Source organism: Rhinopithecus roxellana, chromosome 3 (assembly GCF_007565055.1).
Source record: "Rhinopithecus roxellana isolate Shanxi Qingling chromosome 3, ASM756505v1, whole genome shotgun sequence".
In the NCBI taxonomy this organism is placed as follows: domain Eukaryota; kingdom Metazoa; phylum Chordata; class Mammalia; order Primates; family Cercopithecidae; genus Rhinopithecus; species Rhinopithecus roxellana.
This window is the reverse complement of record NC_044551.1, coordinates 1,833,285-1,850,779: the sequence shown is the minus strand read 5'-3', so window position 1 is coordinate 1,850,779 and position 17,495 is coordinate 1,833,285. Positions and strand designations below refer to the sequence as shown.

Genomic DNA, 17,495 nt, shown 5'->3' with positions numbered 1-17,495 from the left:
ACGGCTCCCCGGACTACGACCCCGCCGCGCTCGCGGCCCCTCTGCACTCTCCTTAGCAGCCCTGCGACAAGGCCCGGCTCCTGCTGCGATTATATTATTTTTATTTTTAACTCACAATTTCCTCTGGCCCTCAAAGCGTTTTTTTGTTTGCGGGCAAGAGGGAGTTAGAGGAGGGTAAAAAATGCTTTGAATGTGAGGCAAAGATGGAGGAAGGCCTCCAGGACCCAGACTGGGACAGTGATGAAACCGTGATAGAGGGTTCAGTGACGGAGAGCGACCTGGAAGAAAAGGAGCTGCGCTGGAGAAGGTGACCATCATTAGGGCCACAGTGCCTGAACCCTCGCGCCAGGGCGGCCCAGGTGCCCTCTGAGAGGGTCAGAGTTTTGAGTGGAGATCATGACCAGAGCATGTGCTTGTGGGCAGGATCAGAGCCTTGTGGGGCAGCCGTGCCTGAGCTGAGAGCTTGTAAATAAGCAACCACAGTCTGTCCCCACCTATCCCCAACCAGCTAGGGACAAAATGAGTTTTGTACTAGGTGGCTTTATAGCATTTTTCAAAAGGCTTTCCTTTTTGGGGGCTTTAAGTCTTTTTGCACAAGCAAAAAAGATCTGGGGTCTGAACTTAACTGCATTTTGATTCGAGAGACTTGTAGCTCAGTTCTGGGAAAATGGGTAACGGTTTCTCTCAAGAAAAAGAATGTGTGATGGGGAAACTGGACCCTGCCAAACTGGATGCGAATAGTTTCATACAAATCCAAAGAAGTCGGTATTTCAGGTTATCAAAACCTTTCTCTAGCATATTCTGTGTGCTAGACACAGGGAAAAGAGAGCAGGGATGAGGCCACTAGGTCTGCTTCATGTAAGGGCTGTGTCTGGGACTTAAGTTGGATCATACACAGAATTAGGCGATTCTCCTTTCCCTCTCTCTCCTCTCCAGGATTCTCCTGCCCCTTTCCTCATCATACCCACTTGCCAGTTCATATGATCAGAAAGACAGGTTTCTTTGAGTGTTAGCCTTTTCAGTATAGAGCAGTTCCTTACAACGGGGACAGCCTTTAGCACAAAGAGTTAAGAAAAGAGAAAAAAGGAGGATTCTCTCCAAGCTTTTAAGGCAATACAGATCCCTTTTCCCAGTTCCTCTGGTAGAAAGACATTTTCTCTTGAGTTTTAAGTTCCCCAGTTGCCATGGTTGGTGGCATGGTTGGTGCCTGCTCTGAGGCTAGGGCCAGCCTTGGGGCAGGGCTGGGAGGTAAGAGAGAAAACAAAATAAAACCCTGGGCTTTCCCCTATACCTTCTGGCATGCAAGGGTCATTTTCCTTGGTCTTCTGGATAAAAGTAGGTTTACTGTCTGTGCCCACTGGATGGTTCAAAGCTGAAAGGCAAAAAAGAACTAAAAAACAAAACCGAAAACAAACTGAAACTCATCAATAAATGGGTTGTTATTCAGATTTCAGCTTCAGTCCCCAATCTACCTGCTATTGTTTACTTTTCAAGGTTCTCAAGTAGTTTTAAAAAAATATTCATTCATAGTTTTTGGTTGTAATGAGAAATAGGCAGAGGTTGCAGTGAGCCGAAATGACTCCACTGCGCTCCAGCCTGGACGACAGAGTGAGACTGCATCTCAAAAAAAATAACAAAATAAAAGTACCAGCAAGACTTTCTGTTGAACTAGACAACTGATTCCAAAGTTTGTATGGTAAAATAATTAAGAGCAATTAGGAAAAGTCTGAAAAATAAGAACAATAAGGAGGTAATGACCTACAGGATATTAAAATATTTTCTGATATAAAATATTTTAAATATGATACTGGCACATAAAGTGACAGATCAATAAACAGCATAAAAGCCCCCAAAATAAAATCACATACATATGGGAATTTAGTATATTAAAGAGATGGCATCCCAAACCGGTGAGGAAATGATGGGATTTTTCAAAAAATGATATTGGGACAATGAAGGATATATGTAGAAAATAGTTTAGTTGAATCCATACTTTACACTGTGCTCCAAAAAAATTCCATATGAATCAAAGATTTAAATGTTAAAAAAAAAAAAAAAAAAGTATTACAAGAAGCCAAGGAGGGATTCTTTTATAACTGTGGAGGAAGAAAGGCATAATTTTAATACAAAACTCAAAAAATTTCAATTATCAAGATTGCAAACACATATACTCTTTGACACAGTGCTTCTATTTTTAGAAAATAGTTTTACCTCTGTCCTCCAACATATATACACTTAGAAAATATCTCTGAAAGGGTTACAGAACAAACACCTTGGTTGCCTGTGGGAAAGAAAGTTTATATTTGAGGGGACAGGGAGATATTTTACTACATACCCTATTATATTGTTTGTTTTGGAGACAGGATCTTACGTTGTTGTCCAGTCTGGAATGCAATAGTGCAATCATAGCTCACTGAAGCCTCTAACTCCTAGGCCGAAGTGATCTTCCTGCCTCAGCTCCCTGAGTAGTGAGGACTATGAGCATGAGTAATCATGCCCAGTCTATACTGGTTTTTGAATTTTGAACCATATAAATATACTGTCTATTCAAAAACACTATAGGAAACATGGGCAATAAAAAGAAGCATGAATGAGATAGAAATCTGATCTAATTCTACCTGTATTAAGACTTTGGTATATTTTCTTCCAGCTTTCTATATAGGCTTTTGTGTGTGCACCTATAATTCTTTTACAAAGTTTGAATCAATTTGTACAAGTTTACAGTTTTCACTTAACATTATTTTTAAACATTTGCAATGTCATTAAAATTCTTCCCTAAACTATTGATAGTTTTCTGTCATAAAGATATAATTTATAAATTATATGATTCTAAAACAAAACATTTTGTTTTTAAAATTTTTTGTTATTGCAAATAATCTGAGATAATTTCCTTAAACATTAAATGTTGGGGTTTTTAAAAATAATTTCCTTAGGAAAGAATCAGGACTTTATTATATATATATATTTTTGAGATGGAATCTCGTTCTATCACCCAGGCTGGAGTGCAGTAGCATGATCTCAGCTCACGGCAGCTTCCACCCACCCAGGTTCAAGCCATTCTCCTGTCTGGGCCTGCTGAGTAGCTGGGACTATAGGCACACACCACCATGCCCAGCTAATTTTTGTATTTTTAATACAGATGGGGTTTCACCATGATGGCCAGGCTGGTCCCGAACTCCTGACTTCAAGTGATTTCCCCACTTCAGCCTCCCAAAGTGCTGGGAATTACAGGCATAAGCCACTGCACCTGGCCCTTATTCGTACTTTTATTGGTATAATGTTAATTTTTTATGTTTACATATTAGAATATAAACATATTTATATTAGTTTTTTCATTTTTAATTAAGATTGTAGTAGGGGCAGAAATTCTGCCTTTCCCCTCATAGGGCCCTGGTTAAGCCTAAGAATTAAATATGAAATAGATTAAGTACTTTAAATATTAAAACTTCTGTAAATTTAAAATAAGTTTTATGGGACACAGGAGTCCTCATAAGGAAATGAAGACCCAAAGAAATAGCAAAACCTGATCGGGCATGGTAGCTCATGCGTGTTATCCCAACACTTTGGGAGGCTGAGGTGGACAGATCACTTGAGGTCAGGAGTTCGAGACCAGCCTGGCCAAAAAGGTGCAAACCTGTCTCTATTAAAAATACAAAAATTAACCGGGCATAGTGGCATGCACCTGTAGTCTCAGCTACTCAGGAGGCTGAGGCAGGAGAATAGCTTGAACCCGGGAGGTGGAGGTTGCAGTAAGCTGAGATCATATCACTGCACTCCAGCCTGGGCAACAGAGCAAGACTCCCATCTTAAAAAAAGAAAAAAAAAAAAAAAAAGAAATGGCAAAACGTGTATGCTTTTGTATTAGGTTAAACAGAGAGGCAGTTGTAGAAAAGTAACTAAATTATGTAGGGAGGCCAAAGGAAGATAAGAATTATTTTAACAAGATCTGTTTGTACAGAATTCTCTTGGCTATTGAAAAATGTTTCTTTTCTCCTTCTACAGGGAGGGCATCTTTTACATAGGAGTTTTTATCTCCTGTTTTCAAGAAGAAAAAGGGAAACATCTGCTGTTTTTCAAGTTGCCTTTAGCTCAGGGTAATCCGTATGTCACAGTGGCTTATTTTGGGGTGGCATATTCTGTCACCCTTCAAGGAGGAATTTACGTAAAGTTCACCTTTTAAAGCGTACAATTCTGAGTTTTGACAAACATAATTGTGTAACTACTATCACATTCAAGATATAGAATAATGTCATTATCCCCTAAAATTCTTCCATACCCCTTTTGTGTTATTTTTAAATAAAAAAAAAAAAAAACTCACAAAATTTGGTTGGGTGCAGTGGCTCACACCTGTAATCCCAGCATTTTGGGAGGTCAAGACCTGAAGGTCAGGAGTTTGAGACCAGCTTGGCCAACATGGTGAAACCTGTCTCTACTAAAAATAAAAAAATTAGCTGGGCTTGGTGGCAGGCACTTATAATCTCAGCTACTCGTGAGGTTGAGACAGGAGAATCACTTGAACCTGGGTGGTGGAGGCTGTAGTGAGCTGAGATGGCACCACTTCATTCCAGCCTGGGTGACAGAGTGACTGTGTCTGAAAAGAAACAGACAAACAAACAAACAAAAATCTCACAACATTTTAAGAGGTAAACTTACACTTTTAGGGACATTAATAGATAGTTTTACTTTTTGGAGGGACATTAATAGATGGTTTACTTCTTGGAAAAATGCACCATAGCTATGGTATAATTCATATTCTAATAATGAATTTTTAATCCTTAGTAATGGTCAGTAGAAAAGAGCCAAGAAAATGCTTCTTTTCTTATAGCAGGAGCCTGTACTCACTCTCACAGAGGGTGTGTTATAACAGAAAAGTTAAGGACTGGAGTAATTTTCATTGCCAATTTTTCTGATGCTGAGAACTATTGGAACGTTTTGGGTGTGTGTTTTTGTTTTTTGAGACAGTGTCTCACTTTGTCACTTACGCTGGAGTGCAATGGCCTGATCATAGCTCACTGCAGCCTTGAACTGGTCTCAAGCCATCTTCTTGCTTCAACCTCCTGAGTAGCTGGGATTACAAGCATGAGTGACAGTACCTGGCTTAATTTTTCGTTTTTCATAAACAGCCATCCTGATGAGTATGAAGTAGTATCTCGTGGTTTTGATTTGCATTTCCCCAACGATTAGTGATGATGAACATCTTTTCATGTACTTGTTGGCTATTTGTATTTCCTCTTTGCAGAAATGTCTGTTCAAGTCTTTTGTCCATTTTCTGCCCATTTAAATAGAAAAGATAAATATTTTAGTTTGCCTAATAGCATACTCATGGCATATCATGCTTATTTTCATAGCTCTGTATCCCTTACTAGATTTGGAGCTTCCTGGGGGCAAGGACTATCTGTCTTCTCTCTTTGTTACTGTGATGTTCCCTTGAACATAGTAAGAAGTAAATCCAAAAATTAAAGGAATTCTGGGCCAGGTATGGTGGCTCATTCCTGTAATCCCAGCACTTTGGGAGGTCAAGGCAGGATCATTTAAGCTCAGGAGTTCAAGACCAGCCTGGGCAACATGATAAGACCCTGGCTCTACAAAAAAATATATTAAAAAAAATAGCCAGGCATGGTGGTGCACACCTGTAGTCCCAGCTACTTGGGAGGCTGAGGCAAGAGGATCTCTCGAGCCCAGAGTTTGAAGTGAGCCAAGGTCATGCCACAGCACTACAGCTTGGGTGACAGAGAGAGACTGTCTCTCAAAATAAATAAAGGAATTCTGTCAGTGCATACAATGAAAACATATACTCAGATATAATTCTGGAATATTAATCTCAAGTTCTCTGGTATAGAGAAATGTGAAGGAAAAAAAGCCACCAGCACTGGTCCCTCAAATGATCTCATTTTATCTCTTTTCAAAAAGTTATTAAGGTTTATTAGACTAGGGACAGTGATATTTGTCCCTTACCCCCAAATATTAAAAAATAATAACAGAATATTTGTAAAATTAACATGACTATATACATGAGTCTTTATTTTTCATCTTGGATGTATTTTCAGTCAAATTGTACATTTCTGAACTAACACTTTGAAATAGAAACATTAATAGTGGTATAACTAAGAATTTTAGCAAGCTTTGGTATAATACAAATGATGGTTAAAATGTAATCTTTGTTTAAGATACATTAACAACTTGTGTCTTCCCTTTTGGTATTTGAAAGGTTGCTGTTTGATCAAGACACAGCTCTTAAATCTGAGTTCAGTCTGCATCCTGATACAAGAGGAATGTGCAAAGGTGAGAATGATTCTTTTCATTAAGGAGTCCCTTTAGTTTCCCAGTAAGTCCTCATTTAATCTCATTGATAGGTTCTTGGAAACTGGGACTTTAAGCAAAATGAATTATAAGGAAACCAGTTTTACCATAAGCTAATTGTTATAAATAACCGTTAAGTTTCTATAACATATTTCTGGTCACAAGACCATCACCGAACCTAAATAAATACCAACACACTTCTGATAGTAAACATTGAAATAAATGTGAGCTATATATACATTTAAGGAAGATTAATACAAACAAGTAACATAATTTTTTACCCAGTTATTCCACTTCAGGGTTGAGTGTCACTGAAGCCTATCCTGGCAGCTCAGGGCTCAAGGCAGGAGTCAACCCTGGACTGGAGCCCACTCCATTGAAGAATGCACGCAGGCACACATACACACACAGACACACAGACACACACACACACACACACACACACACACACTTGTATTGGGACCATTTAGACATGCCAGTGAACCTAACAGGCACATCTTTGGGATGTGGGAAGAAACTGGAGTACCTGCAGGAAACCCATGCAAACATGGGGAGAACATACAAATTCCACAGACAGTGGCCCTTGCTGGGAATTGATGTTTTTTTTTTTTGAGACGGAGTCTCACTCTGTTGCCCAGGCTGGAGTGCAGTAGCATGATCTCGGCTCACTGTAACCTTTGCCTCCCCAGTTCAAGCGATTCTTCTGCCTCAGCCTCACGAGTAACTAGGACTATGTGTGTGCACCACCAGACCCGGCTGAATTTTGTATTTTTAGTAGAGATGGGGTGTCACCATATTGGCCAGGCTGGTCTCGAACTCCTGACCTCGTGATCCACCCACCTTGGCCGTTCAAAGTGCTGGGTTTACAGGAGTGAGTTGATTTTTTAAAATCAATGTTGAAATGAAGTTATTCAAGGACCTGCTGATTACCATTTCATTAACTTCTCTTTTCATCCTTAGTCTTGTTCCTTAATTTTAACAGACTTAGTTTATTAGGGCCTGTTAGACTAGGGACAGCATTGGGGATCATAACTTCCAGAAGATGCTAAAGATTCCTAGAAAGGGCAACGAAGGTATTAAAGTGCCACCCATATAGCCTTTTTTTTTTTTTTTTCCAAATCTCTAGCCTAACCCTATAACCTGTTTATTTGTAAAAGTAAATAATGCTTTTTAATAACCAGTCTTATTTTTCTAGATTAAAATTAGGGCACACACATCCTTAGTAAATATGTATTGTAAACGTGCCTTTCTTCTACCAATTCACCAAACTTCCTCAGGCCACTTCTAGGTTGATTTAAACATTTCTAGAAAAATCTATCACCGATAGTCCCTGTTCAGAAAGACCAATTCTGCGGTAATTGTTTAAATGATAGGTTGTTTCTCTTTATAGTTTCTTCCTGTGAGCCTTTAAAAAAATCTTTTTTTGGAGGATGTGTGGAAATAAGTGTGAAATAGAAAAAAAAATTCCTAAACATCCACGAAGGTCTTCTAACTTTTGTGTATTTATGGTTCACAGTCTTTTCACTGTACATCATCTCACCTGATACCTAAGCGGGAAGTTACAGTTTCATCTTGGAGTGCTTTTTCTCACATGTAATTGGAAGGGACAGTGTATAATATTGATCTCCAGGATGCCTTCTTATGATGTATAAAATACCACTAGAAAGGAGTTAGAGGTCTGTTTCAATATTCCAACCAAGTTTAATTTTTTTTCTTTTCTTTTCCAAATGGATAAATCTTTACTATGTCGCTGGTTATTAAAAATATTAAAATATAAAAGTATATCATGTAGAAAATGAAAGGTCATGTTCCTTACTCTTCCCTATAATTCTACTCCCAATGATTGCCAGTCTTTAGTATTTGTATATCCTTCTAATCTTTTGTATGCCACTATAAATGTCTTTTTTCATAGTTAGTATCATACTCTACATTTCTTTCCTTGTCTATCTCTATCTACTTCAATCTTTTGTTTATTTACTTTCATGTTAAAGAAGTTTATTTAAGCACAAGATCCATGATTCAAAAGGAAAACTAGCAATCATTTTTTAGACTCATTTATTTCTACTAAATGACAGATTGCTCTAAATTCAACGTCTACATACAAAAAAAGTTATAAAATTGTCCTTGGTTTTGCAAAGATAAATGAAAAACACTAAAATTCTCCAGTCAAACAAGGCGTGCAAGGATTTTTATGTTTTTTTGGTGTGTGTGTTAAAATACAGCAAAATAACTTACTGCATTATAAAAGTAAGAGCTGAGTGAGCATGCTACTAATGGAGAAAGTAGGTATTTTCACAGAGCCAGTGTTTTTTTTTTCCATCCTAACTTCATTTGATGTCAGTCAAATGAACCTTTCACTGGCCATATAGTAAAACAAAAGAATACAATGTGTTTGTGTGCATACACTAGTTACTCTATGTACAGTAAAGCAGCGGTCTCCAACCTTTTTGGCACCAGGGTCCAATTTCATGGAAGATAATTTTTCCAAGGATGGTGGTTGGGGGTATGGTTTCAGGATGAAACTGCTCCATCGCAGGTCATCAGGCATTAGAGTCTTATAAAGAGTGTGCAACCTAGATCCCGCACATGTGCAGTTAACAGTAGGGTTTGCACTCCTATGAGAATCTAATGCTGCTACTGATCAGACAGGAGGTGGAGCTCAGGTAATAATGCTGGCTTGCCTGCTGCTTACCTTCTACGGTGTAGCCTGATTCATAACAGGCCACGGATGGGTACTGGTCCATGGTCCAGGGATTGGGGACCCCTGCAGTAAAGGAATAGAGAAGGGTAAATGAAACAATAAAGAAAACTATGCTATATTAGGATATGGTAGAATGAAATTGTTTTCTTTTTATTTATTTATTTATTTATTTATTTTATTATACTTTAAGTTCTAGGGTACATGTGCATAACCTGCAGGTTTGTTACATATGTATACTTATGCCATGTTGGTGTGCTGCACCCATCAACTCGTCAGCACCCATCAATTCATCATTTATATCATGTATAACTCCCCAATGCAATCCCTCCCTCCTCCCCCCTCCCCCCTCCCCATGATAGGCCTCAGTGCGTGATGTCCCCCTTCCCGAGTCCAAGTGATCTCATTGTTCAGTTCCCACCTATGAGTGAGAACATGCGGTGTTTGGTTTTCTCTTCTTGTGATAGTTTGCTAAGAATGATGGTTTCCAGCTGCATCCATGTCCCTACAAAGGACGCAAACTCATCCTTTTTTATGGCTGCATAGTATTCCATGGTGTATATGTGCCACATTTTCTTAATCCAGTCTGTCACAGATGGACATTTGGGTTGATTCCAAGTCTTTGCTATTGTGAATAGTGCCGCAATAAACATACGTGTACATGTGTCTTTGTAGTAGAATAATTTATAATCCTTTGGGTATATACCCAGTAGTGGGATGGCTGGGTCATATGGTACATCTAGTTCTAGATCCTTGAGGAATTGCCATACTGTTTTCCATAATGGTTGAACTAGTTTACAATCCCACCAACAGTGTAAAAGTGTTCCTATTTCTCCACATCCTCTCCAACAACTGTTGTTTCCTGACTTCTTAATGATTGCCATTCTAACTGGTGTGAGATGGTATCTCATTGTGGTTTTGATTTGCATTTCTCTGATGGCGAGTGTTGATGAGCATTTTTTCATGTGTCTGTTGGCTGTATGAATATCTTCTTTTGAGAAATGTCTGTTCATATCCTTTCCCCACTTTTTGATGGGGTTGTTTGTTTTTTTCTCGTATATTTGTTTGAGTTCTTTGTAGATTCTGGATATTAGCCCTTTGTCAGATGAGTAGGTTGCAAAAATTTTCTCCCATTCTGTAGGTTGCCTGTTCACTCTGATGGTAGTTTCTTTTGCTGTGCAAAAGCTCTTTAGTTTAATGAGATCCCATTTGTCAATTTTTGCTTTTGCTGCCGTTGCTTTTGGTGTTTTAGACATGAAGTCCTTGCCCATGCCTATGTCCTGAATGGTACTACCTAGATTTTCTTCTAGGGTTTTTATGGTATTAGGTCTAACATTTAAGTCTCTAATCCATCTTGAATTAATCTTCGTATAAGGGGTAAGGAAAGGATCCAGTTTCAGCTTTCTACTTATGGCTAGCCAATTTTCCCAGCACCATTTATTAAATAGGGAATCCTTTCCCCATTTCTTGTTTCTCTCAGGTTTGTCAAAGATCAGATGGCTGTAGATGTGTGGTATTATTTCTGAGGACTCTGTTCTGTTCCATTGGTCTATAGCTCTGTTTTGGTACCAGTACCATGCTGTTTTGGTTACTGTAGCCTTGTAGTATAGTTTGAAGTCAGGTAGCGTGATGCCTCCAGCTTTGTCCTTTTGACTTAGGATTGTCTTGGCAATGCGGGCTCTTTTTTGGTTCCATATGAACTTTAAAGCAGTTTTTTCCAATTCTGTGAAGAAACTCATTGGTAGCTTGATGGGGATGGCATTGAATCTATAAATAACCTTGGGCAGTATGGCCATTTTCACAATCAAACTAGAACTCAGGACTAAGAAACTCAATCAAAACCGCTCAACTACATGGAAACTGAACAACCTGCTCCTGAATGACTACTGGGTACATAACGAAATGAAAGCGGAAATAAAGATGTTCTTTGAAACCAATGAGAACAAAGATACAACATACCAGAATCTCTGGGACACATTTAAAGCAGTGTGTAGAGGGAAATTTATAGCACTAAATGCCCACAAGAGAAAGCAGGAAAGATCTCAAATTGACACTCTAACATCACAATTGAAAGAACTAGAGAGGCAAGAGCAAACACATTCAAAAGCTAGCAGAAGGCAAGAAATAACTAAGATCAGAGCCGAACTGAAGGAGATAGAGACACAAAAAACCCTCCAAAAAATCAATGAATCCAGGAGTTGGTTTTTTGAAACGATCAACAAAATTGACAGACCGCTAGCAAGGCTAATAAAGAAGAAAAGAGAGAGGAATCAAATAGATGCAATAAAAAATGATAAAGGGGATATCACCACTGACCCCACAGAAATACAAACTACCATCAGAGAATACTATAAACGCCTCTACGCAAATCAACTAGAAAATCTAGAAGAAATGGATAATTTCCTGGACACTTACACTCTCCCAAGGCTAAACCAGGAAGAAGTTGAATCCCTGAATAGACCAATAGCAGGCTCTGAAATTGAGGCAACAATTAATAGCCTACCCACCAAAAAAAGTCCAGGACCAGATGGATTCACAGCTGAATTCTACCAGAGGTACAAGGAGGAGCTGGTACCATTCCTTCTGAAACTATTCCAATCAATAGAAAAAGAGGGAATCCTCCCTAACTCATTTTATGAGGCCAACATCATCCTGATACCAAAGCCTGGCAGAGACACAACAAAAAAAGAGAATTTTAGACCAATATCCCTGATGAACATTGATGCAAAAATTCTCAATAAAATACTGGCAAACCGGATTCAGCAGCACATCAAAAAGCTTATCCACCATGATCAAGTGGGCTTCATCCCTGGGATGCAAGGCTGGTTCAACATTCGCAAATCAATAAACGTAATCCAGCATATAAACAGAACCAAAGACAAGAACCACATGATTGTCTCAATAGATGCAGAAAAGGCTTTTGACAAAATTCAACAGCCCTTCATGCTAAAAACGCTCAATAAATTCGGTATTGATGGAACGTACCTCAAAATAATAAGAGCTATTTATGACAAACCCACAGCTAATATCATACTGAATGGGCAAAAACTGGAAAAATTCCCTTTGAAAACTGGCACAAGACAGGGATGCCCTCTCTCACCACTCCTATTCAACATAGTGTTGGAAGTTCTGGCTAGGGCAATCAGGCAAGAGAAAGAAATCAAGGGTATTCAGTTAGGAAAAGAAGAAGTCAAATTGTCCCTGTTTGCAGATGACATGATTGTATATTTAGAAAACCCCATCGTCTCAGCCCAAAATCTCCTTAAGCTGATAAGCAACTTCAGCAAAGTCTCAGGATACAAAATTAATGTGCAAAAATCACAAGCATTCTTATACACCAGTAACAGACAAGCAGAGAGCCAAATCAGGAATGAACTTCCATTCACAATTGCTTCAAAGAGAATAAAATACCTAGGAATCCAACTTACAAGGGATGTAAAGCACCTCTTCAAGGAGAACTACAAACCACTGCTCAGTGAAATCAAAGAGGACACAAACAAATGGAAGAACATACCATGCTCATGGATAGGAATGAAATTGTGTTCTAACTGAGAATGTATTTCTGCTCTGTAAAAATAGAGTTATGGAGTAAAGTAGCAGGTTTTCTTTCTTTTTTTAATTTTTAATTTTTAAGTTTGTGGATACATAGTAGGTGTATATATTTATGGGGTATATGAGATATTTAGGCATGATAATCACATCAGGGTAAATGGGGTATCCATCACTTTAAGCATTTATCCTTTATTTTTCAAACAATCCAATTATATTCTTTTATTGTTTTACAATGTACAATTAATTAATTTTGACTATACTCACTCTGTTGTGCTAGCAAACAGTAGGTCTTATTCATTCTTTCTATTTTTTTGTACCCATTAACCATCCCTACATCCTCCTCAGCCCCCAATATTTTTCCCAGCCTCTGGTAACCATCCTTGTACTCCTTATCTCCATGAGTTCAATTGTTATGATTTTTGGTTCCCACAAATAAATGAGAAAATGTGAAGTTTGTATTTTTGTTCCTGGCTTATTTCACTTGTGACCTGCAGTTCCATCCATGTTGAAAATGACAGAATCTCATTCTTTTTCATGGCTGAATAGTACTCTACTGTGTATATATATCACATTTCCTTTATCCATTCATCTGCTGATGGACACTTAGGTTGCTTGCAAATCTTGGTTATTGTGAATAGTGCTAAAATAAACATGGGAGTTCAGATATCTCTTTAATATACTGATTTTCTTTCTTTTGGAAAGGAAAATCCCAAATACCTGGGAGTGGGATTGCTGGATTGTATGGTAGCTATATTTCTGTTTTTGTGAGGGATTGCCAAACTGTTTTCTACAGTGATTGTACTAATTTACATTCCCACCAACAGTGTATGATGGTTCACTTTTCTCCACATCTTCACCAGCATTTGTTATTGCCTGTTGTTTGCATAAAGGCCATTTTTAACTGGAGTGAGATGATATTTCATTGTAGTTTTGATTTGTATTTCTCTGATGATCCATGATGTTGAGTACCTTTTCATATATCTGTTTACCATTTGTATGTCTTCTTTTGAGACATTTTTGTTCAGATCTTTTGCCCATTTTAAAATCCAATTATTATATTTTTTTCCTATAGAGTTGTTTGAACTCCTTAGGTATTCTGGTTATTAATTCCTTGTCACATGGATAGTTTGCAAATATTTTCTCCCATTCTGTGATATCAGGGTAATACTGTACACCACTGGGATAGACCTAAAGTACTCCCGTAGCTACCACCACTGGTTCAGACCTGAACCCAGCAGGGTACTGAGTCTTGTCCAAGGCCTGCTGTAGCCATTACCTGGCTACCACCTATGTTCACTACAGCTCTACAATCAGCAGGTAGCAAAACTAGCCAGGCTTGTGTCCTTCCCTTCAGTGCAGCGAGCTCCCCTAATCCTCAGGCAGGTCTAGAGATGCTGTCTGGGAGCCAGAGACTGGAATAAAAAAACCTTAGAAATTTACCTGGTATTCTATTCTACTGTGGCTGAGCTGGCACTCAAACTAAGAGACACAGTCCTGCCCACTCTTCCTTCCCCTTTCCATAGATGGAAGAGCCTCAACCCCATGGCCACCACTACCATAGGTCCAAGGCGGAATACTGCCAGGCTACTGCCAGTGTTCACTTAATGCCCTAGGGCTCTTCAGTCAGCTTGTGGTGAATGTTGTCAGGTCTGGAACCCACCCTTCAGGGCACTGGGCTCCCCTCTGGCCCAGGGCAGGTCCAGAAATGCTGTTCAAGGCCTTCTGGAATCAGTGATCCCAAAAGCCTCCTTGGTGCTCTACGCATTGTGGCTGAGTGAATACCTAAGGTGTAAGACAAAGTCCCCTTTACTTTTCCCTCTACCCTTCTCAAGCAGAAGGCCTTCTCTACCTTTCTCACCATAGCCACCACAGCTGTCAGTATGCTGGGTCTCACCTGAAACCACATGTCAGAGTCTTAGGTTTTCTTTTTAAGTAGACACCTCCTATCTCCTCTTGGAACACATCAATTGTATCTTCATCCACATTTGTGCTTGTGTCATTGGTTGCCTGTCAAATTGGAATCTAATCTGTCTCATTGACAAACCCTGTCATTCACAATAGGCTTTCATTAGTTTACTAAGTGATGTATGACTCCTAATCCTAAGCTGTACCACATGACCATCCTGCCTGCTACCTTCAAATTAATATGGTCATTGTTCTTAGTATTGACTCCTTGGTCAACAAAAAGTCCTTAGGGATTTTGTTGACCATGGTGATCAACGGAGTCTCTCCAGCTGCTGGTATACAAAAGAGGTACTAGGTGCATGTTGGAGTCTACCTCATCCTTTTACATTGCTATGTATTATTCCTGCCAAGACTAGCTTGGTCAGGGAGACCCCAACCCAACAGTGCTAGAGGAATTTAAGAAACACACGCAGAAATATAGAGGTGTGAAGTGGGAAATCAGGGGTCTCACAGCCTTCAGTGCTGAGAGCCCTGAACAGAGATTTACCCACATATTTATTAACAGCAAGCCAGTCATTAGCATTGTTTCTATAGATGTAAGATTAACTAAAAGTATCCCTTATGGGAAATGAAGGGATGGGCTGAAATAAAGGGATGGGTTGGCTTAGTTATCTACAGCAGGAGCATGTCCTTAAGGCACAGAGCGCTCATGCTGTCGTTTGTGGTTTAAGAATGCCTTTAAGCAGTTTTCTGCCCTGGGTGGGCCATGTGTTCCTTGCCCTCATTCCGGTAAACCCACAACCTTCCAGCATGGGCGTTTTGGCCTTCATGAACATGTCACAGTGCTGCAGAGATTTTGTTTATGGCCAGGTTTGGGGCCAGTTTATGGCCAGATTTTGAGGGGCCTATTCCCAACAATTCCATTGTATGAATGTACCTTATTTAATGAATTAATGATATTAAATGTTTTTCAATACTATTACAAAATATGAATATATTAATATTTATACCTTTGCCTGCTTTTCTGATTATTTCCTTAGAATAACTGTCTAAAACTTTGTGCTCAGCTCTTGACATATATTTCCCCCTAAAAAGATGTCTCCTTCTCCCTACAATCAATGCAGGACATAATTCAGTCTGTGTCAAATAAGAAATATCTGATTTAGTTTTGCATTTTCAAAGAATACCAGTGTTAGGCCTATTTTAATATTGATAATTCATAATTATTTTTTGTGTATGAATTGCCTGCATCTGTCTCCAAATTATTTTCATTTTATTATTGATTTATAAGAGCATTTTATATATTAAAGATAGCAAATCTTTGTCATATATATTGTGAATAGTTTTACCCAGTTTTCTGGTTATCTTTTAATATTATTCATGATATACTTTGCAGTGAAGAAATTTTAAGTTTTTGTGTAGTAAAAGCTGTTGGTCTTCTCTTTTAGGGTTTGTTATTTCTCTATCAGACTTAGAAATACTTCAGTGACCTCAAAACCATAAAGATATGTTTTTAATCTTTATTTCCATTGATTATATTTATAGCTTTTATATTTTTAACATTTGGAATATTTTGGCATATGAGAAAGGTAGGGCTCAAACTTTATTTTTTTGAAATGGTTAACCAATTTTCCCAATATCATTTATTGAATAATCCATCTTGTTGCCATGGTTTAAAATACCATTGTCATATATTAAATTTCCATATATATGTATGTATGTATGCCCATTTTCTACTTATTGTTTTGTTTCATTGACCTGTTTGACTATTTCTGTGACTATTTTGTTACTACATTATTTTATCATCCTTAGCTTTAGTATAATATATTTCTATATATGGTAGGGAAGATATCCTGTTATACAGAGTAATTGGCCACAGCATTCATCCTAAGTTTCTTTGGTACAAACAGCAAGCTCAATGCAATATGACACCAATCACAGTGTTCTTCCAATTTACCTTCCTCCAACTTTTGTTAGTGGGATTTTCTCTGAACTGGGTGGTTTTCTGGAATTCTAATGGAAAAAAGTATGTGTATATAAGATAGATAGATAGATAGATAGATAGATAGATAGATAGATAGATAGATAGATAGATAGATAAGATAGATAGATAGATAGATAGTTACTTCTGAGAGATCTTTTCCTTTTCCTGTGTTGTGTGATGAGCTGTGTCTTAGTCAACTTGGGCTGCTATAACAAAATACTATAAACTGGATGGTTTGATCTACAGACATTTAGTTTTCACAGTTCTGGAGGATGAGAAATCCAAAATCAAGGTGCTGGCAGATTTGGTTCTTGGTGAGGACTCTCTTCCTGGATTGTGCGGATGGCTGCTACATTGCTGTGTGCTCATATGACCTCCTCTTTGTGCTCAGGGAGAGAGAGGTCTGGTTTTTCTCCCTCTTTTTATAAGGATATTAATTCCAGGAGGGATTATGAGGACTTCACCCTCAATACCTCATCTAAACTCAACTACCTCCCAAAGATCTTACCTTCTATTATCATCACACTGGCGGTTAGGGCATCAGCATATGAATTTGGCTAGGGCAGGTGTACACAGGCATTCAGTCTATAACAAGATGTTTACTACTGTTTGGATTTCCTTGAATCCATTCCCATCTTGTGATCTATATGGGGGTATATTTCTATTTTCCTTTCCTTTCTGTTGTTGCTTCAGATGTTCAAAAACCAAAAATCTAGTAATTTCTTTGGATATTTTTCTATGAACTTGGAAAGTTAAAGTTAAAATATGGGCTCAGTTTGCCATTTTGAAAACAGAAACTGGCTTTTTTGGATTTTATACTAGCAAGCGTTTCAAAAAATGATCTAAAATGAATTTTTTTTATGCTTGAAACTCATTTATTATTACAAATATTACAACACCATTTGTTACAAATGTTGCATGAAAAAAAATTCTTTTTTTTTTGTTTCTGCTGCATTTTATTAACAGGTCAAGATAAAAATATTTTTTGAATCAACAGCTGCATTGCAGGTAGAAGGGTACGTGTTTATTGGCCCTATCAATTGGAGTCAGGCTTTG

General features: G+C 38.3%; 1 protein-coding gene across 2 annotated transcripts in view; it reads left to right on the top strand.

Moving 5' to 3' along the window:
• Positions 1–11: 11 nt before the first annotated feature.
• ANKRD31 (ankyrin repeat domain 31) overlaps positions 12–17,495 on the top strand; it is a 200,973-nt gene continuing 183,489 nt past the window's right edge. For both annotated transcript variants that reach the window (XM_030927266.1, XM_030927265.1), the window contains exons 1-2: positions 12–307; positions 6,209–6,282. In XM_030927266.1, coding sequence (XP_030783126.1) covers positions 204–307; positions 6,209–6,282 — 178 coding nt within the window. In that variant the 5' untranslated portion in view covers positions 12–203. The remainder of the gene's footprint in view (positions 308–6,208; positions 6,283–17,495) is intronic.